Raw genomic sequence first — 26976 nt, forward strand, 5'->3', positions numbered from 1 at the left:
TCACGGGTTTCAAAGACTTCATCAGTCTGCAGGTTCTGCATTTGATTCAGACACCTGTATTTTTAGTAAGAAATAATAAAAAATAAGCACTGTCTACTGGTCATTACAAAGAAATAACAAAATTAACTTAAACATTTAGAAAGGAAAGCAAACTGTTCACTGGTTTTCCTTTATCAACATGTGTATTGGCACAAACTTGCTAAGGGGTGACAGCCCAGACTTGGAGGTGGGGACAGCGGTTAGCACTGCTGCCTCACAGGAAGTAGGTTTTGGGTTCAAATCTGGGCTGTGGGCCTCTTTCTGTGGAATTTGCATGTTTTCCCTTCCATTTGTGTTAATGGTTGCATCTCCTAGTTTCAGTTGTGTGACCCACTGGTGGTTTATTCATGCTAACATATATATACACACATACATATACATACATAGAGAGAGAGAGAGAGACCATTTAGGTCAAGTAGCCTGTGTAGCTCATACTGATTTTGCAATTACATCATCTTCATTTGGAGGCAGTAAACATTCAGTGTTGTGTGCATGTTTGTTGTCCTCACCGTGTACCGGGTCTTAGAAAGGAGCAAGTGCTGCCTCTGGTCCAGCCACAGTATGGATCCCTGGAGGCCAGACAGCTTCTACTCACACAACAAGCAAACAATCAAAACAACATCATTAAACATCATTAAAATCCTCAAATGTGAAACGTGTCTGTTTTGAAATATGCGGACAACTACTGAGATAATAAATCCTTGCGAGGGATTCATTTTTATACGCCGCAGACACACATATTCTATCAAATGGTTGCTTGTTCACACTATCTAAGTGTGATTTATCTGCTGTGGGAATCAGGTCCATGGCACAGTGTTCAAAACACCTTCCTCATATAGACAGATAAAATACAGGTGCCTCCTTTGTTTTCACAGTCAATCAGCCTCTTGTGTCAATTTAAATATCATTTGCTAGCAAAACAAATTTTCTCAAAATAAATATTAAACCAAAGTAGCCAGCTGTGACATGCATATCCAAAATACAAACATGCAAAAAATGAAAATAGAACTGTACATTTTAATTGGATGATAGCAGTACCAGGAAGTGAGAAAGCAGAGGAGAAATAAAAGTTGGCCAGAAAATAAAGCCTTGGCATATGGCAGCTGCTAAAGTGACCTAATTATTGGCCAAAGAAAGATTGAAGAAAAGGAAAATACTCTGAAAGGCAAAAGTGCCACTCACTTCATGCAGCGTGAGTGAAGGTGGCAGCGAGATGTGGGGACTCGGACCAGGCACGAGGGAAAGGCCAGCAGCAGAGTGTGGCTTGTTCGGTCCAGCGACAGAGACAGGAGCTGACGGGCCTGAGGAGAGTCCTCACCACATCTGGACACAGGGACAGAAAGTCAAGTCAGATGTAACACCTCTGCACTCCTCTTTTGGCTTCACATACAGTGGGATGCAAAAGTTTGGGCAACCTTGTTAATCGCCGTTATTTTCCTGTATAAATCGTTGGTTGTTACAATAAAAAATGTCAGTTAAATATATCATATAGGAGACACACACAGTGATATTTGAGAAGTGAAATGAAGTTTATTGGATTTACAGAAAGTGTGCAATAATTGTTCAAATAAAATCAGGCAGGTGCATAAATTTGGGCACCACAAAAAAAGAAATGAAATCAATATTTAGTAGATCCGCCTTTTGCAGAAATTACAGCCTCTAAACGCTTCCTGTAGGTTCCAATGAGAGTCTGGATTGTGGTTGAAGGTATTTTGGACCATTCCTCTTTACAAAACATCTCTAGTTCATTCAGGTTTGATGGCTTCCGAGCATGGACAGCTCTCTTTAACTCACACCACAGATTTCAATAATATTCAGGTCTGGGGACTGAGATGGCCGTTCCAGAACGTTGTACTTGTTCCTCTGCATGAATGCCTTAGTGGATTTTGAGCAGTGTTTCGGGCCGTTGTCTTGTTGAAAGATCCAGCACGGCGCAGCTTCAGCTTTGTCACTGATTCCTGGACATTGAGTGGAATCCATGTGTCCCTCAACTTTGACAAGATTCCCAGTCCCTGCACTGGCCACACAGCCCCACAGCATGATGGAACCACCATATTTTACTGTAGGTAGCAGGTGTTTTTCTTGGAATGCTGTGTTCTTTTTCCTCCATGCATAACGCCCCTTGTTATGCCCAAATAGCTCAATTTTAGTTTCATCAGTCCACAGCACCTTATTCCAGAATGAAGCTGGCTTGTCCAAATGTGTTTTAGCAAACCTCAAGCAGCTCTGTTTGTGCTGTGGGCGGAGAAAAGGCTTCCTCTGCATCACTCTCGCATACAGCATCTCCTTGTGTAAAGTGCACCGAATGGTTGAACAGTGACTCCATCTGCTGCAAGATGATGTTGTAGGTCTTTGGTGCTGGTCTGTGGGTTGACTCTGACTCTTCTCACCATTCGTCGCTTCTGTCTGTCTGAGATTTTTGTTCGTCTGCCACTTCGAGCCTTAACTTGAACTGAGCCTGTGGTCTTCCATTTTCTCAATATGTTCCTAACTGTGGAAACAGACAGCTTAAATCTCTGAGACAGCTTTCTGTATCCTTCCCCTAAACAATGATGGTGAACAATCTTTGACTTCAGGTCATTTGAGAGTTGTTTTGAGACCCCCATGTTGCTACTCTTCAGAGAAATTTAAAAGAGGAGGGAAACTTACAATTGACCCCCTTAAATACTCTTTCTCATTATTGGATTCACCTGTGTATGTAGGTCAGGGGTCACTGAGCTTACCGAGCCAATTTGAGTTCCAATAATTAGTTCTAAAGGTTTTGGAATCAATAAAATGACAACAGTGCCCAAATTTATGCACCTGCCTGATTTTGTTTAAACAATTATTGCACACTTTCTGTAAATCCAATAAGCTTCATTTCACTTCTCAAATATCACTGTGTGTGTCTCCTATATGATATATTTAACTGACATTTTTTATTGTAACAGCCAACGATTTATACAGGAAAAACAAGGTTACCCAAACTTTTGCATCCCACTGTAAACACTTAACTATAAAGCTCTGTGCCCTTGCCATCATATAAAGGGTCTCAGCCGAATTTTGCTGTCAACATGAAACAATAGTTAATTTGATTATTTTGGTGCTTCCAAAACAGAACTGGCACATGCACTCACCTGCCACTTTGAGATTCTCATCACGGACCTGCAGCCAACATAACTGCAGCAACCGTGTGATACCATCATGTCAAAATGGACTGAAATCTCTGAGGAATGTCTCAGGCACCTTGTTGAATCTATGCCATGAGTAATTACTGCAGCCGTGAAGGCAAAAGTAGATCCACCCTGAGACCAGCAAGGTGTACCTAATAAAGTGGCCAGTGAGTGTACCTATAAATCACTGGTTCAGCAACGAAACATCATAACATCAAATATCCCTGATACGTTTGGCTGAATGATTTGTTGCTGTCAACCATTTCCATTGTTATTTTTTAATAATAATTTGAAGGTGCAAAAAAAATGTTTTTTTTAATTAACATGTCATATTGGGCATTTTACACAATGCACCAACATTTTTTGGGACAACTAAAACTTAACTGATTAATCGATTGAATAACCTGCAAATCACCTGAAGTCTGTCCTAAATAAACAAATAAACAAACAGTTGAATATTAGATACCTAGGCAATAAAAGTTTTGGCAGCTGAAAACATTTTCTAGTCACCAACTCCCTGTTGCAGCTACATTTTCACACGTAACTGCTGTGGGCAGAGTTGTTTTCAGTCACAGTAATCAGATTAACCAGGTGCTGAGTTGACATGCGTGGACAGTGAGATTATTGGTTTGTTGCATGAGAGATTGATAGGCTGTGTTCCAGTATCCTTCAGCCCAACCGAATTTAATGAGCTGGCGTTGTGAAAGTACCACGGCTAAGACTGCTGTCACTGCTGCTAAGAAAAAAAATGTCACCACACTGCTTTAATTATATAGTCTATATGACTATACCTGTGATAGATACGGTCAAAGGCATGAAAGAATAGGCTTTTACTGTGAAATGGACTTCAGAAATGTAGAAAATCTAATATTTAATTAAGTATAAATGATGAAAGTTATTGGGTGAAAAGCACTGCTGCTCTGCAGTTATCAGCCAGAAGCAGTTACAGTGACTCGATATATGCCAAGGACAAAGATATCCTGCCTCATACTCACTTATCTGGGTTGAATCCCTCCACCTCCTCCAGAAAGACGCTGCTATGAGAGACAGAATCTCCACTGGGAATCATTAGGAACTTGAGAATGGTCCCACGGGTTGAACCCAGGAACAAGACTGTACGGTTCTTATGGGGGCCAGCTTCTGTGTCCACCACCATAGACGTCAACTGGTACCTAGAAACAGAGATCATTAAAAAGAAAAAAGGTGAATCGACTACATTTCCTATCCTATCCTGGCTGTTATTTTTCAGTTTATCCTTCCCTTTTTTTTTTTCTTTTTTAGTTCTATAGAGCTACATGGATGCTGTTAAACAACTGAGTCACTCTGTGTACCGTCCCATAGTCTTGACCACCCAGGGTCTATGTCCCAGCAGCGGAACTGTCTCATCCATGAGTGGGTGGGTCTTGACAAAATTCAGCACCTCATCTGGCAGTGTGGTCGAGGAGCTAAATCTGGATCCCTGCACTGCACATCCTCCTGGCCTGCAGACAGAGGGAGAAGTTGAAAAGCAGTCCGAGAGAAAAGCCAGAGGAGATTCTTTTTTTTTCATTTGCTGGAGGCAGTATTAGAATATTTGGTGAATAGTTGTGAAATAGAAGTAAAACTGACAGTTGGAGCTTATAGGAGGACTTTACTGAATGTGAGACAGATGCTTAGACAGCAGCACTGCAGTACTCTGCTTACAAGTCCTGCTTACATACACTTTGCATAATAATACCTTGGTTTAGGCACGGCTTCATCTGGTACAGGTGTCCAAATAGATTCGGGGGATTTTTGCTCCTTAAAGCGTCCCTCAAAGACATGAGCGAGCTGCTGCATGTCAAACACACACACCGCAGATCCCGGGATGCTACCAAACACAGGGGGAGAGGACGGTGATGAGAAAACAAGAGCAACATTACATTTATTTGGGTATTATGTGTCCCGTGGTACCTGTTGGGTGGCGTGGAGAAGAGACCCAGAATGACATCTCGTCCCTGCATGCGGATGATGCCACTCGTGGCGTGCAGGAGGTTGAAGTAAAAGTGCGAGTCTCCGGGGACGGAGCAGTTGAGCCGCGCCTTTAGAAACGTGGTCCACTGTTTCTCCAGGACGCGCTGGGAGCCACCCAGGTCTGATTTACACACACGGGCCACGCGGGACACCATCACCTAGAATAAGAAGGGAAAGTTTAACAAAAACCCTTCAGACTAAGCAAGAAGAAGGAAGGAGAAAAAGGGAAGGAGAGCACCTTCTCCAGATGATGAAACTCCATGGCCATCTCTCTGAAGAAGAAGTAAATATGAGGCCCCCACTCCATGGCACTCACAAAGTAGGGCTCTGAGAAATTCAAATGAGAAAAACACCACAATCACAGTTACAGCACAGTCCCTGGAGTCAAACAAGGCTCCGCAACCCCTGATATGGGGCTGCAGTGAGAGTCGCATCAACATGGACCGCTGCTGTCCACCAGCCTCACTCATTAAATATACATGTCCTCTTTAATTTATCGTTGTGGGTTAAGATTATACACATTACCTATCATTTATTCATCCAGCACTGTGCCAGCTTTGACCTGCCCCGGCTTGTTTTCTTCTCCATGGAAAACAGGCGCTTCGCTGCTTGGTCCAAGGCTTGTTAAAACCTCGAATCTGTGGAGTCTGACTAACCTCAATACATCACTCTGCCCGGACATGTTCCACTTATGATAAAAATCGATAAAACGAGAGCCTAATCGTGTCTGGTTTTGCCAAATTTAGCTTGCTATTTAACTCGCCCAAACTGTCTTGTGCACCTGCGAGCCACTTACAAAAAGATAGCAATGACAGTTTTTCAATTCTCTCTTATTTGTTTTGTGATTGTCTCTTTGTCTGGCTCTGGAGGGACATTTTCAATATGTCTGTTTCTAAAAGTACCTCGGAACCATTTGGAGTCGTGCTTGACTGTGCGGAGGGCAGGGCTGTCGCCGAGGCTGCGATAGATCACTGCGTCGATGGCCAGGAAGTCTGTCACGGTGCCGGTAAAGAGACTTCCATCTGACGGAGAAACGCAGGGAGAGAGAGAAGGAGGAGAAGAAGAAAAGAAGGTGAAGATACAGATAGAGCGATAGCACAAGGTCGGGAAGATTAAAACCAAACAAGCAATGCAGCGAGAGGTCTGACTATAAATCATTTGCAAAGGTAAACACAAGGGCACAGACGTTTCACTGTCTGGAGCTGGAAACTGAGTCTGATGTCGGCAACAAAAGCGACATTTTTCATCTTTACAGAGCAAAGCCGAGATGCTACCTGCAAATAAAGCCACATTGGCATGTCGTGGATCATATGGGCACCGTGCCATCCCACTGATAGGCTCTCCCACCATTTCTAGACTGTCTCTCTGCAGGAGGAATAAAAAAAAAAAAAGATAAACCAACTGGCAGATACACAAAGAAAGGGTGGATGACAGATAGACGGATACTAACAGTGTAGTTGGCACACAGAGGGTTGAAGGCATTTGTTCCGCATACAAACAGTCCACCGTCCTGCTTGAGTAAAACCTTGATGAAATTACGACACTCTCCCTGTAGAAAAAACAAACAGACCAAACAAAAGGAAATTATTATTACAGAAGGAAGGGGGGTAAACCTACAGGGCACTCGAGGTGACAAAGAGGGTTTTGAGCAAAGCCGCTACAAGACTGTCAGAGTGAAGTATGAAGAATGCAGCTTAAAAACAGCCCTGAGAGGAAATAACACTCTCAACCCCACTCCATCTGGAAGAACAACAGGATGGGCACTTTATAGTAGTCTTCAAAGTGGAGGCTGCTGATTGAAGTTTAAAGATGCTACCAGAGAGTCGGAAACTTGATGATCCTTTCCTCCCTCTGTGATAGTATTTTACCACAATGTCTGATGGCGTGAACTTGAAAACACAGAAAAAATACCTGTGCAGGTAGACGATTAACACTTGTGCTTTTCGGCAGCTCCGTATTTATTCGTCAGATTGGAAATAATTGACAGGATCGCTTCCCTTGAAATCACTTTCTTGTCAAGAGTCTCATGCCAGCTACATTGGATTGGATTGGCTTAAAGACTGAGAACAGGAGAGCACAGCTATTCCAGCACTGTCCAAGATCAGTTGCATCCACCTACCACCACCACCTCTATAACACCGTTCATATACCTCATTTGCTTAATCTCAAAACTCAGAACTACCAGAGATAGATAGATAGATAGATAGATAGATAGATAGATAGATAGATAGATAGATAGATAGATAGATAGATAGATAGATAGATAGATAGATAGATAGATAGATAGATAGATAGATAGATAGATAGATAGATAGATAGATAGATAGATGTTTCAGTGAATTGTTGAGGCTTTTACCCATTTTCCTAGAAAATACAAAGAAATGAAAGTTGGCACAAGAGTTTTACACAAGCCCGTAAAAAGAAAAAAAAGAAGCTTTATCCAGAAAATGATTTAATTCCTTCTTTTGTAATTACAAAAATATTACCAGGAGCAAACTACAGTAATTGCTGTTAAATTGTCCATAAAGATTATGTGTGTGTCACAAATTATAGCTAATCTGCAAGGATGCATTTGTGTGTAAGATAGGAAGAGGACAGATGGTAATGAATTATTTAAATTAAACTTCTAAAGGGAAAGGAGAGAAGTTTAATACTTATCAAGAGCTACCCCTTTATATAAATAGAAACAAAAAATACAACCTAAACTTTATACAGGCTGTCTACATTGGCATAGCTGTAGATATGTGTACAAAACAATGATAAAGGAAAATAGCTGCACCCAGACAACCCGAGTGAGTCAAGAAAACAGAAAAGCCTAAGCCACTTATTTACTGAGCCAATTTTTTCTCACATTCACATCGTTTCTTGTTTTTATACAGCTGTGTGAACTTCTGCAGTGACAAACAGGCTTTCATTGCCTCTGTGCAGTTATTCCACAGCGTTACTCCCTTGACTGTAATTCTGTGATATTTACTCTTGGTTCTTATTGCCGGTTTATTAAACATATAGCTCCTCTCAGTGCATGATGTTTTTGTCTTCCTTCAAACAAATATTCGAAAGACTTGGGGATAATGTATGTTGTCTTGCTTGCTTTGTACATAATTTGGACTCAAGCTTAAGCTCAGCTGGGCAATTACATTTCTGTGAAAACTGCTGGCATAATGCAAATGAATGTAAAGTCCAAAACGTCAAACTGGTTCTTTTAATACAGCTGCTTCATTAGTGCCTGCTTACTATTAATGTTCAAAGAGCATTGAAGGTTTTATTAAATGTAATGAAAGTGGGGCAATGCTGCACACTTACCTACTGCTTCAGTGTTGATGGGGGTTTAAAATCCAATCTTATAACATGAATTAAAGAATTTTAATTAACGCAGTTCACTTGTCTGTCCTTTGTCTCACATTCTCACCACTCTCCAGTGTTTATCCTCTTGACTTTCTCTGTTTCTCCTTTTATCACAGCGTTACTTCTTGTTTTTTTTTTCTCACTCCTACATCATCTCCTCTTTCATCTGTGGTGTTTGAAGCAACACCTTTTCCCTTTTCTCATCCCTCCACCTCATTCTTACTACCTGGTGGCTGCACTGTGCTCCTAATGTCTTTCCTCCTCAGTTCTCCTCCACCTACATGCGTCCCATTGCCATCTATACATGCCTTCCTCAACTCATTTCAATTACCGTTTCCTCCCTGAGGCTGTGTCACTCTCCCTGCTCACTTTGCTCTATAATGTCTCCCCCTGCCTTTTTGGCTTAGATTGTATTTTGCTGGTGGCATTGCTACATTTATACAGTGTACCCCCCCCCCATCAGATACTTATCCTAAATTTGATCAGGTTCCCTTCATACTTCACAGAACTGTCACCTTTCACTTTATATATACACTTAAAATTGTCCCACTTTCTCTGTCTTACCCCACAGGCTGAAAATGATATATGACTAGAAAACTAGCACAATGCAGATGCTGAAGAAAAAAAAACCCCCAACAGCTTTGAAGCTCCATGAACATCTCTTGGCCCGGGTAATGTGTCACCGAGCTGGTGTGATTAAGCGATGTGCTGATTCTGTATCAACAAGATCAAATTTGTGTAAATACCGTATGCAGGTGCGCCCAAAGGGAATAAGGTTTCTGTAACAGCTGTTGTGTCTGTCCATGCGTGTGATGGTGTAGATAGCGCTGGTGCGTGCACTAGTGGATCTCAAAGTCAGTCAAAGTGCTGTGAGCGATTATTTTACCTCGTGCTTGCCCTTCATCCGACACACTCGAATATCGTTCTTATTGGATTCCCAAGTCCTTTTCTGGAAGGGGATAAACCACAGTCAGACCTCCCTGCACGCTTGTTATGTGTGTATGCGCACATGATTATGTTTTTTTGTTTTAGTGCATGTGTGAGTCTTACCTTGCTGTAAAACATCTCATCGCCTGCCATGTTATCCAGCTCCACTCTGTACAAGTCATCTCTGGAAACACACAGCAAGACAATCGAAAGCATCAGTTAAGCAATATGATGCAAATTGACACAGTGAACCCGCGTTTTTTTTTCTTCAACAGATTTGAAATCATTTTCAGTTCGCTTAGGAAACTGTGAGTCTTCCCGTGCTCCGTTGTCTCATGGAGTACCACAGGGTTCCATTCTGGGCCCTATCCTGTTTTCACTTTATTTACTTCCATTGGGCTCAATTCTTAGAAAGCACAGACTCTCTTTTCACTGTTATGCAAATGACTGCCAGATTTATGTTCCTCTTAAAAAGAAAGATGGGTCATCTGTAAATTGTTTGCAAACATGTCTGGAGGACGTCAAGTCGTGGTTGGCGCTAAACTTTCTTTGTTTTAATGATTCTAAAACTGAAATAATGGTGTTTAGACCTGCCTCCACTGCTGTTCCGTGTGTTGATCTGCAATCCCTGAAATCATTCTGTAAACCAGAGATTGTTAATCTGGGTTTTAAAATGGATCCTGAACTTAAGCTTGAAAGCCACATCGGGTTGGTTGTAAGGTCTAGTTTCTTTCATCTGAGGCAACTGGCCAAAATTAAGCACTTTCTTACGAGACAGCAATTTGAAACAGTAATCCACGCTTTTGTAACCGTTCGGCTGGATTACTGTAATTCTCTTTATTATGGGGTGAGTCGATCTTCTGTTTTTCGACTGCAGCTAGTCCAGAATGCTGCTGCACGCCTTTTAACTGGCACTCGTAGATACGAGCACATCACCCCAGTTTTATATTCACTTCATTGGCTGCCCGTGCATTTTAGGATCCATTTTAAACTGCTTTTATTTGTTTTTAAATGTTTGTCCAATGCTGCCCCTCTGTACCTCTCTGAGCTTCTTCATCCATACATACCTTCCTGGTCCCTCAGGTCGGCAGACCAGCTCCTCCTGAGTGTGCCCAGGACTAATCGTAAGCTCAGAGGGGATCAGGTGTTTGCTGTGGCAGCACCAAAATTGTGGAATGAGTTGCCTTTACATGTTAGACAGGCACCTTCCTTATCTGTTTTTAAATCGCGTCTTAAAACATATTTATTTACCTTGGCTTTTAGCACAGCAGGACTTGTTGATGTCTCTTAATATATTTTCTTATTAATTATATTATTTTTAATTTTAAGATATTTTATATGTAATTTAAACTGTTTCCTCTCTGTTTTATATTTGTAGCACTTTGGTCAACATTGTTGGATGTAAAGTGCGTTATAAATAAAGATGCTATGCTATGCTAATTCATGATTGTTAATCAATACGCCGATGGTGGGTCAAAGCACTGATGCATTCAGAGTGAGAAGTGTTTGGACTGCCGCTGGAGTAAGGCGATTCATATTTTTCCATCTGTAAGTGTAATGTGAATGAGCAGCTTTTCACTTGACATTTAACAGCAAAGCTGAATACATCGCCACTCCAGCAAACTGCTGAAAACGTCCTCCACAAAGTGACAGCAGATGGAAGCCGTGGCATCAAAGCGAAAGCAGAAAAACATATCAGTGCGAACGCATCAGTAACGCACAGTCGGAGGTGGTTGCTGTTGGTTACCTGGCTCCTATGTACAGCGTGCGGTTGACTTGGAGGACCGTCTGGATGTGCAGCTCCTGTCTTTGTGCTGAACGATGAGCTCGGCCCAGGAACACTGGATACCTCCTCACCACTGGCGTGAACGCACAGACAAAAAGACACAGACTAAAAAACTGAGAATTAAAATCCTTGCTCAATGATTCTCTGACAGCTGAGGACAGAGTGGCTACTTTTCCCATCTATATATACCCAAAGTACTCAGGCAAGCCATCAAACAGCTTCTCTAACCTTCACTTTAATAGTGTCCTCACTCATTCTTGATGTTTTTGTTTCCAAAAACAAAGATAATGGGCAGAGACGAATTATGCAGCGGTTCAAGCGTGCTGAAACGCTGTTATCCTCTAAGTGGGGTTTTTTGTGCTTTTTTGCGCTGTTGTTGATGCGTGCAGCTCCACAATGAGAAAAACTGTGTTTAATCACTCTTGCTGTTATTTTATGATGATAAAAGGCGCTTCTTCCCTGTCTCCTCTTACCTTTGAGACAAATGAGGGAGTAAAAGATGAGGTTGAGAGAGAAGGTGGGAGTATCAGGCTACAAGAAAGTTTGGGAGAGGAGGTCTCCATAGGGAGCCCTCATCATCAGGAGACAGATTGGGAAAGCGCGTCTCTCGCTGTCCTTGACTGCAGGGGAGGGAAAGAGGACGTAGCGATCCATCTCCACCTGTCTCCTCCCCCTCTCTCCCATCTACATCACCTCATCCAATCCAACTACCCCCCCACCTTTTCATCTTTCTCCACCTTTCAAGCTCTATTATGATCATTTCTCACACGCCACTGTGTTTATTTCGTGCCCTCTCTCATGCTTATTAATCTATTGCTGCCATGGAAAGATGAGGTGAGGCTTCTTTGTATTTGTATGCCTGGGTAGTTCGAAAGTAGCTTCACGCCAAGGCTTTGACCCTTGACCTCCAATTTCCACATCCACCGCAGAGCCATTCATCAGTGCTGCACTTATACTGGTGCACAACACGTACACAAAGGCGAAGGACACGTACCCTCCACAGGGACGTAGCTGAGTGGACTGGGTTCCTCTGGGAATGAGCCATCAGCCAGTTGAAGCAGCAGGAGAAGAAATGCGAGGGGTGGAGCCACAGTTGCCATGGCAGCAACACAGATGCACTGTTAACAAAGCGAAAAGGAGAGAGAAAAATTTCATTGCGCACTGTCTGTGTGTGTGTGTTCATGGCTGGGAGTGCACACGGGTATGCGTATTGGTATTCTGACAATATTTCTCAGTGCAGAGGAACGTGTGTGTGTGTGTGTGTGTGTTTGTGTGTGTGTGTGTGTGTGTGTGTGTGTGTGTGAGAGACAGGGTCAGAAGTGCAGCGGGGTGACTGCTGCTGCAAACCTGGATTCAGCAGGGAGCAAATGTGTTTCTATTGTCTGCCTTAGAGGTGTAACAGGGACCTATTGTCAGAAATGTCACTCCATTGTCGAAGAGTCTGAATGGAAGGGGATTCTCACAAAACGTTCACACAGAGACAAAACACTCTTGGGTGGCAATGCTTTTCTGACTAATTGTGTACATATAAAGGCAATAAAATGGGTAATTAGCCACAAAACAGAAAAGACTAGATGGCCTTTAGAAGTAGAATGAAGAGAGCAGAAGGTAGCGACCAGGGTAAGCTGGACATTGTCTTTCTGGTTGAAAAGACGCCCTAAATCAAAGTGGAGGAAACAGATTTTGGCCTTTAAAAAGTTAAGAGGCCACATAAGGATCACACTGGTGCTAGATGCATGAAATACAGATGCAAAAATTAGTGACCAGCTTACTGCTTTAGCATGTTAGCTTTCAAACATTTGTTGATTTGCTGAGAAGAAAGTGCAGATCTTCTGCAGGAATTTGGTCACCAGCCAAAGTAAAGATCATATATAAACTCTGACCTGTTTATGTCTCTATAACATCTCGGGCTGTTCATCATCTGTGAATTAACCAGTTGGTTCATTAAATGTGAGCGTCTTCAGAACAGACCAGGACTTAAGGTACTAAAGGGAAAGAGGAATATTAAGAATTAAATTGTTTATCGTGCTATGGTTTTACTGGTCTGGCCCACTTAAGACCCACTTCAGAGTAATGTGGATGTCTCTAATCAGATTTCAGGACAATTCATTTATTATTATTGAGAGATTTCACATGCAACCATACCAGTAAATGCTAACCTCCCGGCACCCGAGGTAGCATCAGGAGATCACTAAAATTGTTAGCATTCATCCCTTTGGGTCCAGAAATGACTGCTTAAAGTTTAATTTCCATTAAATACTTGGATATTTTAATTTGAATGGCAACAATGGACCAACAGACACACTGGAATTTATACAGCCTGAAGGGTGGGTTACAACAAAGAGTTCAAACTCTTGCAGAGACAGTGGAACAATACTGCTGCACATAAAATGTTAGGGATAAAATGTGGTAGCCAAACCATCCAGCACATGTTTGAATTCAAAAGCTTTATTAGTACGCCTTTACTCAAAATGTCTATGGCTCACACTGTTAAAAAAAACATCTTAAAAAAACGGTAATATTCCGGCAGCTTGGGCACCAACATACTACCTTAAAATAACAGAAAATAACTTCCTCATAAAAATACTGTTATTTCCAGTAATGACAATACAGTTTGTTGCGCTAATTTTACATGGGATTCTGCCTTTTCCAAGTGCTTTTAAACGTTAAATTAGAAACATTTTAACGTGATCAAACAATGAAATTAACGATAAACAAGGTGAATGTGGCAATATGAATCGTAATACGTAAATATGCAGTTAACAGTTGGTTAACAATCGATTGCATGCCCTGGGACAGACTGACAAAGGTGAGGCTGCCATATCGCACCATCGGCCCCTCTGGCCATCACTAGTAGCTGAAGACACGGACACAATACCGAGAGTGTCCGAGCCGGGGCTCGAACCGGCAACCCTCTGATCACAAGGCGAACTGCCAACTCTTGAGCCAAGATCGCCCTAAATAGCAATGATAATAATACTTATGTGATGTAACCAGAGATGGGCATCCGATTACTTTTTTCAAGTAACGAGTAAAGTAAGGGATTACTATTGCAAAAACGGTCATTAGATTACCGTTACTTTCCTGTAGGAACGCTGCGTTACTGCGTTACTAAAACCGTGATTTTTTTTGTGAGAATGTCTCATGACAGTGACGTTCGTGACAACAGCTGTCTGCAGATCAACAGTGCATCATATATCGAGTGTGGGAGAGAGTATGAGCGTGCAGCGTTTAAAGCGTGGAAGTACTGACCTTACTTTGAGTTTGATTCCATAAAAAGTGACAAAAACATTAGTGTCCGTTCTTACAGCGAAAAACCCCCCCCTAAACTTCCAAGCAAGCACCGAGTGCGCTATGACGTAATGGGAAACTCACAGAGAAACTCGCAGATTCTTCCACTGACCGCAGCGGCACATCTGCACCAGAGCAAACCTCCGCCTACCTCACTCCTGCTTTATAGGTGAAAATAGAGCAACAGGGCCGCTAGTCTTTGACTTTATTTATTTTCTGCTGTGTTTTACTTGCATCTATTTGAAAGAGTGAGTGTAAACACCCACAAAAAAAAAAAAAAAAAAAAAAAAAAGTGCTGGAATGTGCAGAAAATAGGTTTAAATATTAAACAAATTTCTTCCAGTCAGAGAATGTTGCATATAATAAAATTTTTGCTTGATGCATAAAGTTAAAAGATTAAAACTAATAAAACAAGTTTTAAAAAGGGATCTTTCCATTTGATTACATTTTGTATGATGGATTATGTAGAAAAAGTAGAATTGGGCTGAAAGATCTATCGCTTTATCACCTATTCGGGTTGTAAATCGTGTTTTTAAAAAGTAACTAAGTAATTAATTACTTTTGAAAATAAGTAATCAGTAAAGTAACGGGATTACTTTTTGGGGAAGTAATCAGTAACTAGTTACTGATTACTTTTTTCAAGTAACTTGACCAACACTAGACAAAGGAGCTTGCAAAGAAAACACTAGATGTAACACAAGCTTATAGAATAGAATAGAATAGAATAGAATAGAATTCAACTTTATTGTCATTGCACATGCACATGCACAGGGCAACGAAATGCAGTTTGCATCCATCCAGAATTGCTTTAGTGATATAGATATATTACAATAAATATTAGCAATAATATAGATATGTAAATATATTACAGAAATGGGTCTATTATGGTATGTTATAATGTACACGGTATGAAGTATGTTGTGAATATTCTATAACTATAGGTATGTACAGGCTGTAGTGAGTACAAGCTATGTACAGGCTATGAACAGGATATAAATATGAAAAACTATACAGAATATGAAATAAATAAATTTACAGAATCTGAGATATACAGCTATACAGAAATGGGAACTGTGCAAGTTGTAAACAGTTGTAGGGTTAAAAATTATCGTATGTACAGAATGATTATTACAGAGCTATACAGTAGTGCAGTTAAGATAAGTGAGATATGTGGATAATTCTACAGAGGCTATATAAAGTGCTGGTGGTTGTGGTGGTTATAGGAATCATGTTATATGCTTTTCCATAGCATTACATTTGAATTCAACAGTTTGATCTTTCAAATAACGGACAGATATTTGTGAAATCATGATGCATTTGTGAATGTATTTTAACAATCTAAATATGCATGTGTACAGACAGATACATTTAATAATCATGAAAATTATGTTTTATTACATTACAGTGATTTAACGTTCATTTACATTTGAAATGTCTATCACAGTCTATTTACGTAACGTTAATGATATTCTCGAAGAACAGAACAAAACTGTAAAATGCAGTAAAATACTTTTATATTAGGATTTTTTCCTACAGTGCAGCCATACCCGCAACCTTGTGGTTGTTAGTTCACATTCATTGGCCGATGCTTAGCGTCATGTTATTATGTCTCCCAACGTCACATTGTTTTCATGGCCACACCCCAGGTGCAGAGACCTATTTCTGTTCAGGAATGTTGTGAATACTTCGAGATTTATATTAATTGCAATTCCTACCTTTACATTTATTTTTTAAAATATATAATTAGCACAACGTGGCCGTGCAATGTTTTATATGGGGTTTTTTTGTTTTTATTCCTATTAATTATATTTTCACTTGTTACCTCTGAATTATTGAGTCAGACCTAGATGACATGAAATTTTCAGCAAAATTATAATTCAAATACTCCTTTAATTATTGATTATTCTCATTAATTTTCGATCATTTTATATACGTTTCCATAGTATTACATTTAAATTTAACAGATCATTCTCTCACATAACAGACAAATATTTGTGAGATTATGATACATTTCTGAATGTATTTTTACAATCTAAATATGCACATGTACAAAAAAATATATTTAAAAAACAAGTAAATTGTGTTTTACTATATTTACAGTGATGTTATGTTATTTTACCTTTGACATGTAAAATCACAGTCTACTTATGTAAATGTAATGATATTCTAGAAAGACAGTACAAAACTGTAAAATATACAGTAAGATACTTTGACATTACTATTTTTTGGAACAGTGCAGCTGTAGCCGCCTGCGAGGTAGCACAAACTGTCTTTGATGTGGAAAATACTTTGAAAGAGGAGAGGCGATATAACGAGGAGAGAAGAAAAAAGACAAACTGGGGAGAGCATAAAGGGCGGAGTACTTGGGCTTTGTCTTGGGTTTCTAACAGAGCTGCTGTAATACTGGGAAATGTGAAGAATGACACAATGTAAATGAAAAGAGAGGTTGGAAACGGAAGAAGAGATCTGAGCAATATCAATGCTGCTCCCATCAAATCAACCCGAATACCATGTTCCATGTTTCCCCAACCCCGAGCCGCTTATTTCCTTTCTTCCTCCATCTCTCTTCCTCCATTGCACACCACCTCCCTTCGTTTCTCTACCTCTCATCTAGTCTGTACCCACTTAAAAAAAACCTCTTACAGTTGTTTTCGGTGATAGAAAACCAGTTTGAGAGGTAAATGTGTTCGTTTCTAAGGAGATGACAACTGCTATTTGAGGCGCACAGATGTAGGGCACATATATTCGTACATACTTAAGTACACAGTAACCTGTGTTGCCAGTACTTCAGACTTTGTGTAAGATTGAGAGACATGCTGTTTGAAGACATCTGTGAGCTGATGTGGGCTAGAGGCTATACTCTGGGGCCACTTCAAATGTAATTCTAACCCAGAGATTGTAGGTTTGACATCTCTAAGCCTGCTGCTCATCAGATGCATTGGATGAGGCCTGAGGGGGAGTGGAGGGTTTGTTTCATCTGAAACTCCTTTGGGATACCCTAGACTAAAACAGATGGAGTCAGGTTTAGGGTCAGCCTCGTTTCATTATGACCACAACACGAGGAGGGTCCACACGTGATGCTTAAGTCTACGATGAAATTCTGTTGTTGTCCGTGGATTTGAAAGATGGATAGATGGAATTAAATGAAGTGTGTGTTCCAGTGAGATTAGCTATCATACGCCTGAACACACTGCCGCTAAACAATTGTGCTCCTTCTGTTTATCTTAAGTTTGGTGACTTACACTGCGTTTCTAAATAGACGTGCATAAATCGTAATATATATCACTGAAAGGACACGCTTTGTTTCACTCTGAGCCTGCTTGAGAATCGTCATGTTTTTTTCGCTGTGAATAAATTCACTTATAGGTTTTTGTATATTTATGAGCTCATTACGAACAGGAAGCAGTAACCACTCTCAAGTGTTAGATGTTGCTAAATATCCAAAAATAAAAACAAATACAAACTTGAACTACTCTAGTGGTGTTTGCTTTATGTGGTTATGATTCCTGTTTACATCAAAAGTTCAACTGGATTTGCGTTCAAGAAATACAAAATGAAACAAATAACTACGCGCGTCAAAATATCTTTTGCATAAAGAATTGACAAACACATTTGAATACTTTTAATAGTATTACAAATCTGAAAGCCCCATCGACAATGATCTTATATTTCTGAACCACAGGAGCTTTTTCCTTTCAAATACACCAGCAGTAGTGATTCCCAGTGGGGTAAAAAAAATACCCCAGGGGCTACTTCTGCAATTGCCAGGGGGTGCCATGACAGATCAGCTCAGTGACATCTAAGAACAGGTTTGTGCAGAAAAGTTAACAGTTCAGCAATAAACAGATACATAAATAAACTGATGATTCAAGCGGACAATTGATGATCGAGAGGTGAAAACAATAGTTACATCTATAATAAAAACTAAGACTACTAAGCAATGTGAGTCATCAAGTAAAATCAAACCAGCTAAACCCCGTATCTCTCTGGTGTACGGCGATGTTGGTTCAGCTGTGGCGCCTTTAAAATATCAGCCTATAAGACCATTTAACAATGTGACTGGGTGAGTTTCTGTTCTTTACAGATATGTTTCCAAACCATGACACAGAGAAAAAGGATACGAAAAGATTCAATCAAAGCATGATCAAATAAAATCATCCTGGTTTTATCACTATGGAAATGCGAGCATTTTAGACACCAATACCTTTTTTTTTGCCTCACAGTTGCTTCTAAGTTCAGCTTTTAATCAATAATTATTTCAAGACATTTATGAGACTGAAGATGCTCCACTGTCCGATCCTTAATGGACATGACCTCTTGTGTATGAATACATTTTCTAAAATCAATGATCATATCTTTTGTCTTAGACATGTTTAATGATGAATGCGGTTGTTGGTGCCAGACGGATAGCCTGGGTATTTCAGAAACTGCTGATCTACTGGGATTTTCCCACACAACCATCTCTAGTGTTTACAGAGAATACGCCAAAACAGAGAAAACATCACGTGAGCTGCAGTTCAAATGGCTTGTTTATGTTAGAGGAGAATGGCCAGACTGCTTTGAACTGATGAGAAGGAAACAGTAAGTCAAACAAATATTCATTTCAGCCAAAGTATGCAGAGGAGCCTCTCTGAACACACATATCAGACCTTGAAGCAGATGGGCTGCAGCAGCAGAAGACCACACTTGGACCCACTCCTGTCAGCTAAGAACAGGAAACTAAGGTAAAACAGCTAAAACAAAATTGGACAGAAGAAGATTTTGGCTGCATCATTCTAATGGTACAACAACGCAAATGCATGGATCCATCCTGCCTTATATTAATGACTCAGGCTTCTGGTAGTTGTGTTCTGGTTTGAAGGATATTCCCTTGACTCCATCTCTTTATAACCATTGTGTATCCATCATCTTATGGCTGCTTCCAGCAGGCTAACATACTCTGTCACAAAGCTCAGATCCTCTCAAACTGGTTTCTTGAACATGACAATAAGTTCATTGCACTCAAATGTCCTCCACAGTCACCAGATCTCAATCCAATAGAGCAGCTTTGCGGTGTGGTGGAATGGTAGAGTCATATCATTTATGTGCAGCTTACAGATCTGCAGCCATTGTGTGTTAATATAATCATGTCAATATGGACTAAAATCTCCCAGGAATGTTTCCAGCACCTTGTTGAATCACTGCCATGAAGAATTAAAGCAGCTCTGAAGGCAAAAACCAAAATAATTTTAACTTGCACAAAAATCTTGTGCTGCATAAAGGTGTTCTATATAATGATTGTTCTGAAAGCCTGTAAAGGCTAAAAACACACACTCCCAAACATACTAAAACCCTCTGGTAAAAGATTAATTAAGCCTGCTCATTAGAGAGTGTATTGATTACGGTTATTGATCCATAAGATAAGCAATACGATCTGGGCCAAGCCAACTTATTAAACCTTTGCCGCTATCCAGTGCAAAGACAAAGGTACTGTTTTTTTAATGATCTGAGTTATAAAAAAAAGAGGTTTGGAGCAACTCTTTGATTATCAAGGGCTCTGAGTTTTCCCAGCTGAGCCAAAATCCTGAATAAAGAAGTGAAAGATGAAAGACAAAAAGGGAGGAAGAGCGATGCCACTTGCGACTGCCTTCCAGCTCATCAAGCTATAAAAACCAGACTGGTGACAGGATGAGTATCAGGAAATCAGGAGAGGAGAGGCGAGCAAGTGGAGCAGAAGAAAGGATGTTATGCTATTTGTGTCAGATCATGTTGGTGTGATAGGATTAAATGGTGTGACACTGACACTCGTATCATGGGACGCATGTAATGACGACGACAGCCGCACGGTGCAATCTAGCCTCATCAGGCAGCTCATTAGCAAATCACCTGCTAACACCCACATAATTAGCAAATCAGCGGGTCATCTAAAGGAGCGCACACACCGGCTTTCACTTCTTATCAGTTTGACCATATGTTTGGTACTTGTCACTTGTGACTGAGCTTCATTTGACAGTGAGTCTTCTTCTCTGAGGTCTCGCCTGCCACAGCTGATCTGACAGGAACCAGAGGGGGTGAGCAGCATGCTGGGGACTTCTATACAACCTCCAGTATGTCAACAAGCTACGTGAAGGACATCTAGTTCGAGGATCAACTATTCAATATTTACCAATGATCCTGTCCCTAAATGCCTCATTGGCCTTGAATACACGCTGCACATGCTCATATTTGCATGACATCTCAGCTATTAAAGCTACCGAGTGAGATCAATACACTCTCATCCTGCTAAATAGGGAGTAAAGAGCACCATCCCTATTCACACTGATGAGCTTTGGCCATGAGCAAAGCCTGAGCAACACCCTCTAGCCCCCCCACCCAGGCACACGAGGCCGCCAACGCACACCCACACATCTACACATACAGGCAGACATCAACTCAATGCTATGACCTGTGCTGCACCCAGCTACACTACAGCCATTAATTAATCCTTTGACACACACACAGACACACACACACACAGACACACAGACACACATATATATAAAGATATTATGGATGAATAAAATCCAAACCTATCTTTTCATGGTGTTGACATTTTACTCATGACTGTTACCAAGCTGTGTTTTATGGTGCGATGCACCGAATCTGTTGTTGTGATTAGGGCTTACAGGCAGAATCTTTTTTTTTTTTTCCTCTCAGTCTCTCGCTCACTGTTTGGCTGCGGCAACCACTCCACTCTGTGCCTTTGTTACCGTAGCAACCAATAGCAAAGCTAGGGAGAGATGTTTTATTGCAGTAGATGTAAACGTGAGGAGGGCGGGTCTGCCCTCTAACTCATACGTTACCCACATATGTGTGCGCAGTCAAACAAACAACACACACTGATGCGTACACACTTAAGCAGGAACACAAGTACACGCGCAGTCGTGTACATGGACACAGATGTAAGGAGGTGTGGGTCCCCGCATGGAGGGGGATGGGAGACAAGCAATTTGGTCTCTAAATTTATATATATATATATATATATATATATATATATATATATATATATATATATATATATATATATATATATATATATATATATATATATATATATATATATGCTGGACATAGTTTAAACTCTGAGTCCACAATTTTGGCCTTAAAGAACTATGTGTAGTGCTTTCAATGCTTTTCCCCAGTGAGCTTCTGAGACCTCCTCTGCTGTGTTATTATGACAGACTGACTTTTACTAATATGCGATATACAATATACTTACAAGGATAACTGGACTGTAGAGTTTTCATGCTGGCTATGGCAGTATTAAAGACTCAGCTGAGAGAGAATCCTTTAGACCTTGTTCTCATTTGTAACACACTTGCTCCTTGAGGACAGTATGCAGGTTAAAGCCCGGAATAAAGCAAGATGGCCTAAGGGTAGAAACACAGACACGGGCTAAAATGGGAGAAGTGGGTCACCTTCAGACTTCAGTTTTCCGCGCTACAATCAGTATCGTTTCATTAATAGGATTCAATCAGATATGAGCTGAAAATGAAAAGGGTGCACTGGAAGGGTAAAAAATAGTGAAAAAAATCCAGAATCCTTCTTTGGTATGTGCTGCTACTGTACAGTAGACTCAATTCAGGCAAAATGTGATGAGCTGTGTTTGTAGCTGACCAGGGTGTTTGTCATGATGAATTTTAATTTTGTCCATTAATAGAGTGATACCAGTTAAATAGTTAGATCAAACTGTGATGTGGTAGCCTTCATGCACAAATCTGTTTCGACACTAAAAACAGAATCAACATGAGCTTTATATTTCAAAAGAGAAGCTGAGAATTCTTGGAGTCATCGCTCCAAGATCCAAAGACTCTGAAGGTGGGTTACAGCTCCTGTCTTTATCGTACACGTTGAGGATGCCATCTCTGTTAATGGGCAGTTCAACATTTTGTTTCCTCTTTTCTGCTCTGGAAATTAAATGTAAAGAGCTGAAAGTTAGCTCTTTGCAGAGACTGGAAAAAGCAAAAACAAGGTGTTTTATCACTGTTTTACATGTGTTATGTACAAGACTCTTTCTATGGCTGGGAGCTTCATGGAGAAGTCTTTAAAAACTTCCTGTAAAAGTGTGAATGAATGTTTTTACACTTCGGTTATAAGGTGTAATATGGGATTTTTCTTTCAATTTTTTGACAGAGCTAAGTTTCACCTGCTTTCGGGTTTGGTATTTAGCTAAATGAACTTGTCTTTTAATCCCAGAAGGAAAGTAAATGAGCATGGATCCCTAAAATGTTAATTTGACATGGCTCATTGGGTAAATTCCCACACATTGCTCTATAGATAACTCGGATTTTATGAATGACATGTGTCTTTGTTGTAAATCCGGGACTGGGTCTGTGACGCAAGTTCAGAATGGTTAATGTGAAAATCTCTCAAAACAGGTGGCTAGACTACATGGTGTCAAAGGAAGCAGGTTGGGAAGAAGCTAAATTAAAACACAGATATTTGATGTGTTTACATGCGCTCATATTCAATGACAGGACAGAGCAAATGTCTATGACGGACACAGTCACGCGCTCCTCAGAAGTGGAAGTGTCGCGGTCTTTATCTTTATTGAGGTGGAGGCGATATTCCCTCAAGTGGCTGCTTGTCTCCTTAGAACGGGTCTAATCAGAGTTAAAGGAATCTGTCTCCTGCTGTTAAATATCCTAAAATACTATTCAATCTATAGGGTCATTTATATGCTAATGCAAAGGTTACCTCTGCGTATAGCTCTGACGCAGCTGTGTGCTGTTAGTTTATGGGTGAAAGCGGAAAAAGGTAAAAACTGCGAAAGAGATAATGAGGCTCAAGGAGATGAAAAGAGACGGTGCTAGCAAAAAAAGAAAAAAGAGACAGAAGGGAGATGAGGAAAAGGGTGGAGAAGACACAGAGAGGAAGTGATGTTCCCCTGGGTGAGTGCCATAGGTAATTAAAATAGGATGGACAGAGCTGGAGTCTAGCCAGAGAGGGTTTCATCTCCCCTCAGACATCTTCTCCAACAGGCCCTTTGCCTAAAGCTAAATTGCTGGTAGTGACAGACACACAGCATGCAGGGAGCTATCAGTGTCTGGGTGACAGGCAGGTTTGTGCAGAAAAGTAGAGAGGATGCATCTAAACATGCAAATAACAACAATTTGTGGGCTAAAAAACAGGCAAATGTATGTACTTTTTATTGCTACTGTGGGATAGAAATGCATATGAAAACGTCTGAAACAGCACACGCACACACGCAGACAGACACACACATAGACTTGCACGCACAGAAAACATTTACCGTGCTGTACAAAGCTGCAGCAAGGGCAAACGTTGCTAACCAGAGTTTGACTGCAGTAAGCACATATACATTCACTGCACAGCTCCGAGCTGGAGGCAGGCACATGAGTATGCAGTGCACACACTCAGACACACACTATGAGCACAGAGTCAAGCGCACGCACACCCCTGTGCGTACGACGCCAGTGAAGATGCAGTCTAATTACACAACAGCGACAGGGGTTTTTCGCCTATGAATTTGACCTGGTTTTATACAGTCATTATCCTGTTTAGTCACACAGTCTTAATGGTGTCCATGACATCTGTCTCCAGGCAGAATCTTTTTTTTTACTCCCTTCTTATCAATTTCTGAAGCAAAGCCTCGTTATTTTTTAACATTCATTACAAGGAAAGAAATCATCTTACTGCTTGGTAACTGGTTCTCTTTTGACAAAAATAAACTGTGGATTTTGCAGCCAAAAATAATCGTTGCATTTGTTGTATTTTTTCTTTCTTTTTTTACCTTGTGTTTTTCACTGACCAGCACTCGTCATCCACCTGCCTATTCATTTTTCTACCTCAACAAAGACTATGCTAAATAGGCTGTGCTAATGTCCCTGCGCGGCATCCATTACCATACATCTCACACTCTGTTAGTGGCTTCTCTTATGCCGGTGTAGAAGGGGCTGAAAGGTAGCTCATTTTCATGACATGCTGTTCTTTGTGTGCTGTGATCACCGGCAGCAGTAAATATAGCTCTTTTGGCAGAGGCCTGCTAAGAGGATCATAGCCCACAATAGGTGGTCTTCTCACTGCAGATATCAAAAATGCCAAAGAATCTGCTTGTACACATGTACATGATGCATGCTTGCACAGACACACACTCCCACAGCAGCAGCAGCAGCAGCAGCGTATAAACACCCATACACTGACACCTCCCCTGAGAAGGTTCTCTCCTCCTCGCAGGTATAATTGTGTTTCTGCTATGCTTTGCTCCTCTCCGTTCAGTTGTGACTGGGTCCCCAGAAGAAAAGCCATAATTAAAAGAGAAAAGTTGTGTTTGCTGCGAAGATGGGATGGGTGCAGGCGAGGACAGAGAGGGGAGAGAAAGATTAGCCACAACAAAGCTTCACCAGGCCACAAAACAGTCTCAAGTAGCTGGAAAGACAAAGGACTCCAATGCTTTTATCTCCCAATAAAAAAAAAAAAAAGTCCTCCAAATCCCTCCGGCTAAGCTGCCATAACTAAAGCTTGCTTTTTGGCATAGGTGCTCACTGAATGTGTTGGACAACAAAAGCAGCAAAATATGAGAAGATAGACCAAGCTCCCAAGAAATATATATATATATATAAAGCCCCATTCATTTTGTGCAGAGAAGTAAAAAGTCAAGTGCCTTAGTGGTGGCATTTGAGAAAAGGTTACTGGTTATTTGCTTATCTTGTTTGTGTGCGCGCGTAGATGTGTGCGAGTGCTTCAGTGAAAGCATGGAGTGGATGGTCATTTTCTCCCTTTTGCAATTTTGCGATGTAAATGAGATCACAGAATGAAGGAGATTAGGCGGTCTCTATCTGTCTGAGTTGAAACAGCTGTGATAACGCTCCAAACCCAATTTCTAGCCACTTAAACGGGAATACGAGTTACGTGCAAAGGAGAGGGTTGATTTGCGAGACATACTTCCTTTTTTCAAGCTCATGTGCGACACACGCACGTGTAGTACGCGCACATGAAATATGTGCGTACACCTTCCTACTCCTCACCTCTGGGTGAGGGAGTAATGGGAGGTGCTGATGAGGTAAGACAGTGGATAGAACAATACAATAAGAACACATGTATTTGAGTAATCTAACATGCTCATGTATCAAGTTATCCAAAACTACTCAGATTATGTTTGATGTCATTTACTATTTCAAAAGCTTGCAGGTAGCTTGTATTTGGCAGCTGATTACATTTCATAATAGTATGATCCATCCCTGCATGCGAGGCCTTTATAGCGTGTGAAGAATGTGCACAGGCATACATAAAAAGAGCAGCACCCTCAGGGAGGAATCACTGAAAGAAGAGTCATAAAACTGAAGATGTATGGCCACTCTGAAGGGATTTTAACATGGAAATAACTGCACGGTATTATTACACGGCGCATGTGGCTGATGCAACAACTAAATCCACATGCTTCAGCCACCTTGGCCACCTGAACATCATTTATCTTGCAGTGTGCACTTTATGGTGTTGTGGACAATTTACAGCAGTTTTCCACAGGTAACGCTCCTCTGTTTGCAGGGGTACTTGCTATCTTGCTTCTTTCCGTCTAAAACATCTGGACGGGCTTGCTGGGGGGGGGGCAGTAAAACTCCTGAAAGCCTCTCACATCAACACAGAGAAGCTTTGCGTAAAGGAGTATATTTTAAACACCTATCTCAGCATAGGGAACAAAGTTCTGCCAAGGAAAGAAAGCACGCCTGCATGACTCCTGACCCTCTGGCCCCCTTTAATCCTGCAGAATGACTCCCTGAGGTCCATGCACCGAGGGCCCAGCGGGAATAGGTCACCCAGCAGATGCCTGCCTGCTTAAACTCTTCTGATTTCATTGCCCCGAGGTCTGAGAACTCCATCGCCCCTTTGAAGTGTCAATTTTGTTCTGAAGAATCCCACCAAACCCTGCCACCCGATAAATATGGCTCCCTGTATGAAACTGGAGCCTCGTAATATGCTGGCTCCTTTTGAGGAAAATAAGCATTTCTTCAAATCTCTTGATACTAGACGCAGCTTTGTTTTGTTTTACAATCAGATTAGTGGATAATCCTGTCTCCGCTTTGACACAGAAATTACTGTTAGGGCAGGTGGGAGTTCATTCATCAAGTCTGGAAAGTAAAGTTCATCCAAACACTGTAAGAGCGTATGTTACCATTACTTGAGTGGGTGGTAGGCATGTCCAGGCTGTGTGAGAACAAGGCAATCTACAGTGAGCAACTTACGGGTTAAATGTAATGAGAAAATTAGAAAAGGACAAAAAACAAACAAAAAACCCCCAGAAAGCATTAACTTATTTCACAAAAATCTGCTCACCCAACCGAGTTTATTGAGTATAAAAGATCTTCGGGGCTGGCAAATAAAGAAACAAGTAAATCTGATAAGAAAGCGACTGGTTTTGCAGCAGCTTGCAGCCTCCCAGTGTTAAACCAGGGGTGTCTGACTGTT

At 41.0% G+C, this 26976-nt stretch overlaps 1 protein-coding gene across 1 annotated transcript in view; it reads right to left on the bottom strand.

The window, feature by feature from the left end:
• The window catches only part of LOC146648282 (semaphorin-6B-like), a 36382-nt gene that overhangs the window by 6869 nt on the left and 2537 nt on the right, over window positions 1-26976 (bottom strand). Inside the window, exons 2-15 of the mRNA XM_085389191.1 lie at window positions 12236-12359; window positions 11203-11314; window positions 9579-9639; window positions 9415-9477; window positions 6634-6732; window positions 6458-6548; window positions 6086-6205; window positions 5422-5510; window positions 5124-5341; window positions 4909-5040; window positions 4523-4672; window positions 4187-4363; window positions 1222-1362; window positions 549-626 (exon numbers count right to left, since the gene is read on the bottom strand). Of these exons, the coding sequence (XP_085245317.1) occupies window positions 549-626; window positions 1222-1362; window positions 4187-4363; window positions 4523-4672; window positions 4909-5040; window positions 5124-5341; window positions 5422-5510; window positions 6086-6205; window positions 6458-6548; window positions 6634-6732; window positions 9415-9477; window positions 9579-9639; window positions 11203-11314; window positions 12236-12341 (1637 nt within the window). The 5' untranslated portion in view covers window positions 12342-12359. The remainder of the gene's footprint in view (window positions 1-548; window positions 627-1221; window positions 1363-4186; window positions 4364-4522; window positions 4673-4908; window positions 5041-5123; window positions 5342-5421; window positions 5511-6085; window positions 6206-6457; window positions 6549-6633; window positions 6733-9414; window positions 9478-9578; window positions 9640-11202; window positions 11315-12235; window positions 12360-26976) is intronic.

Source organism: Rhamphochromis longiceps, linkage group LG18 (assembly GCF_057381845.1).
Source record: "Rhamphochromis longiceps isolate RC_006_pf linkage group LG18, R_longiceps_female_GT1.1, whole genome shotgun sequence".
NCBI lineage: Eukaryota > Metazoa > Chordata > Actinopteri > Cichliformes > Cichlidae > Rhamphochromis > Rhamphochromis longiceps.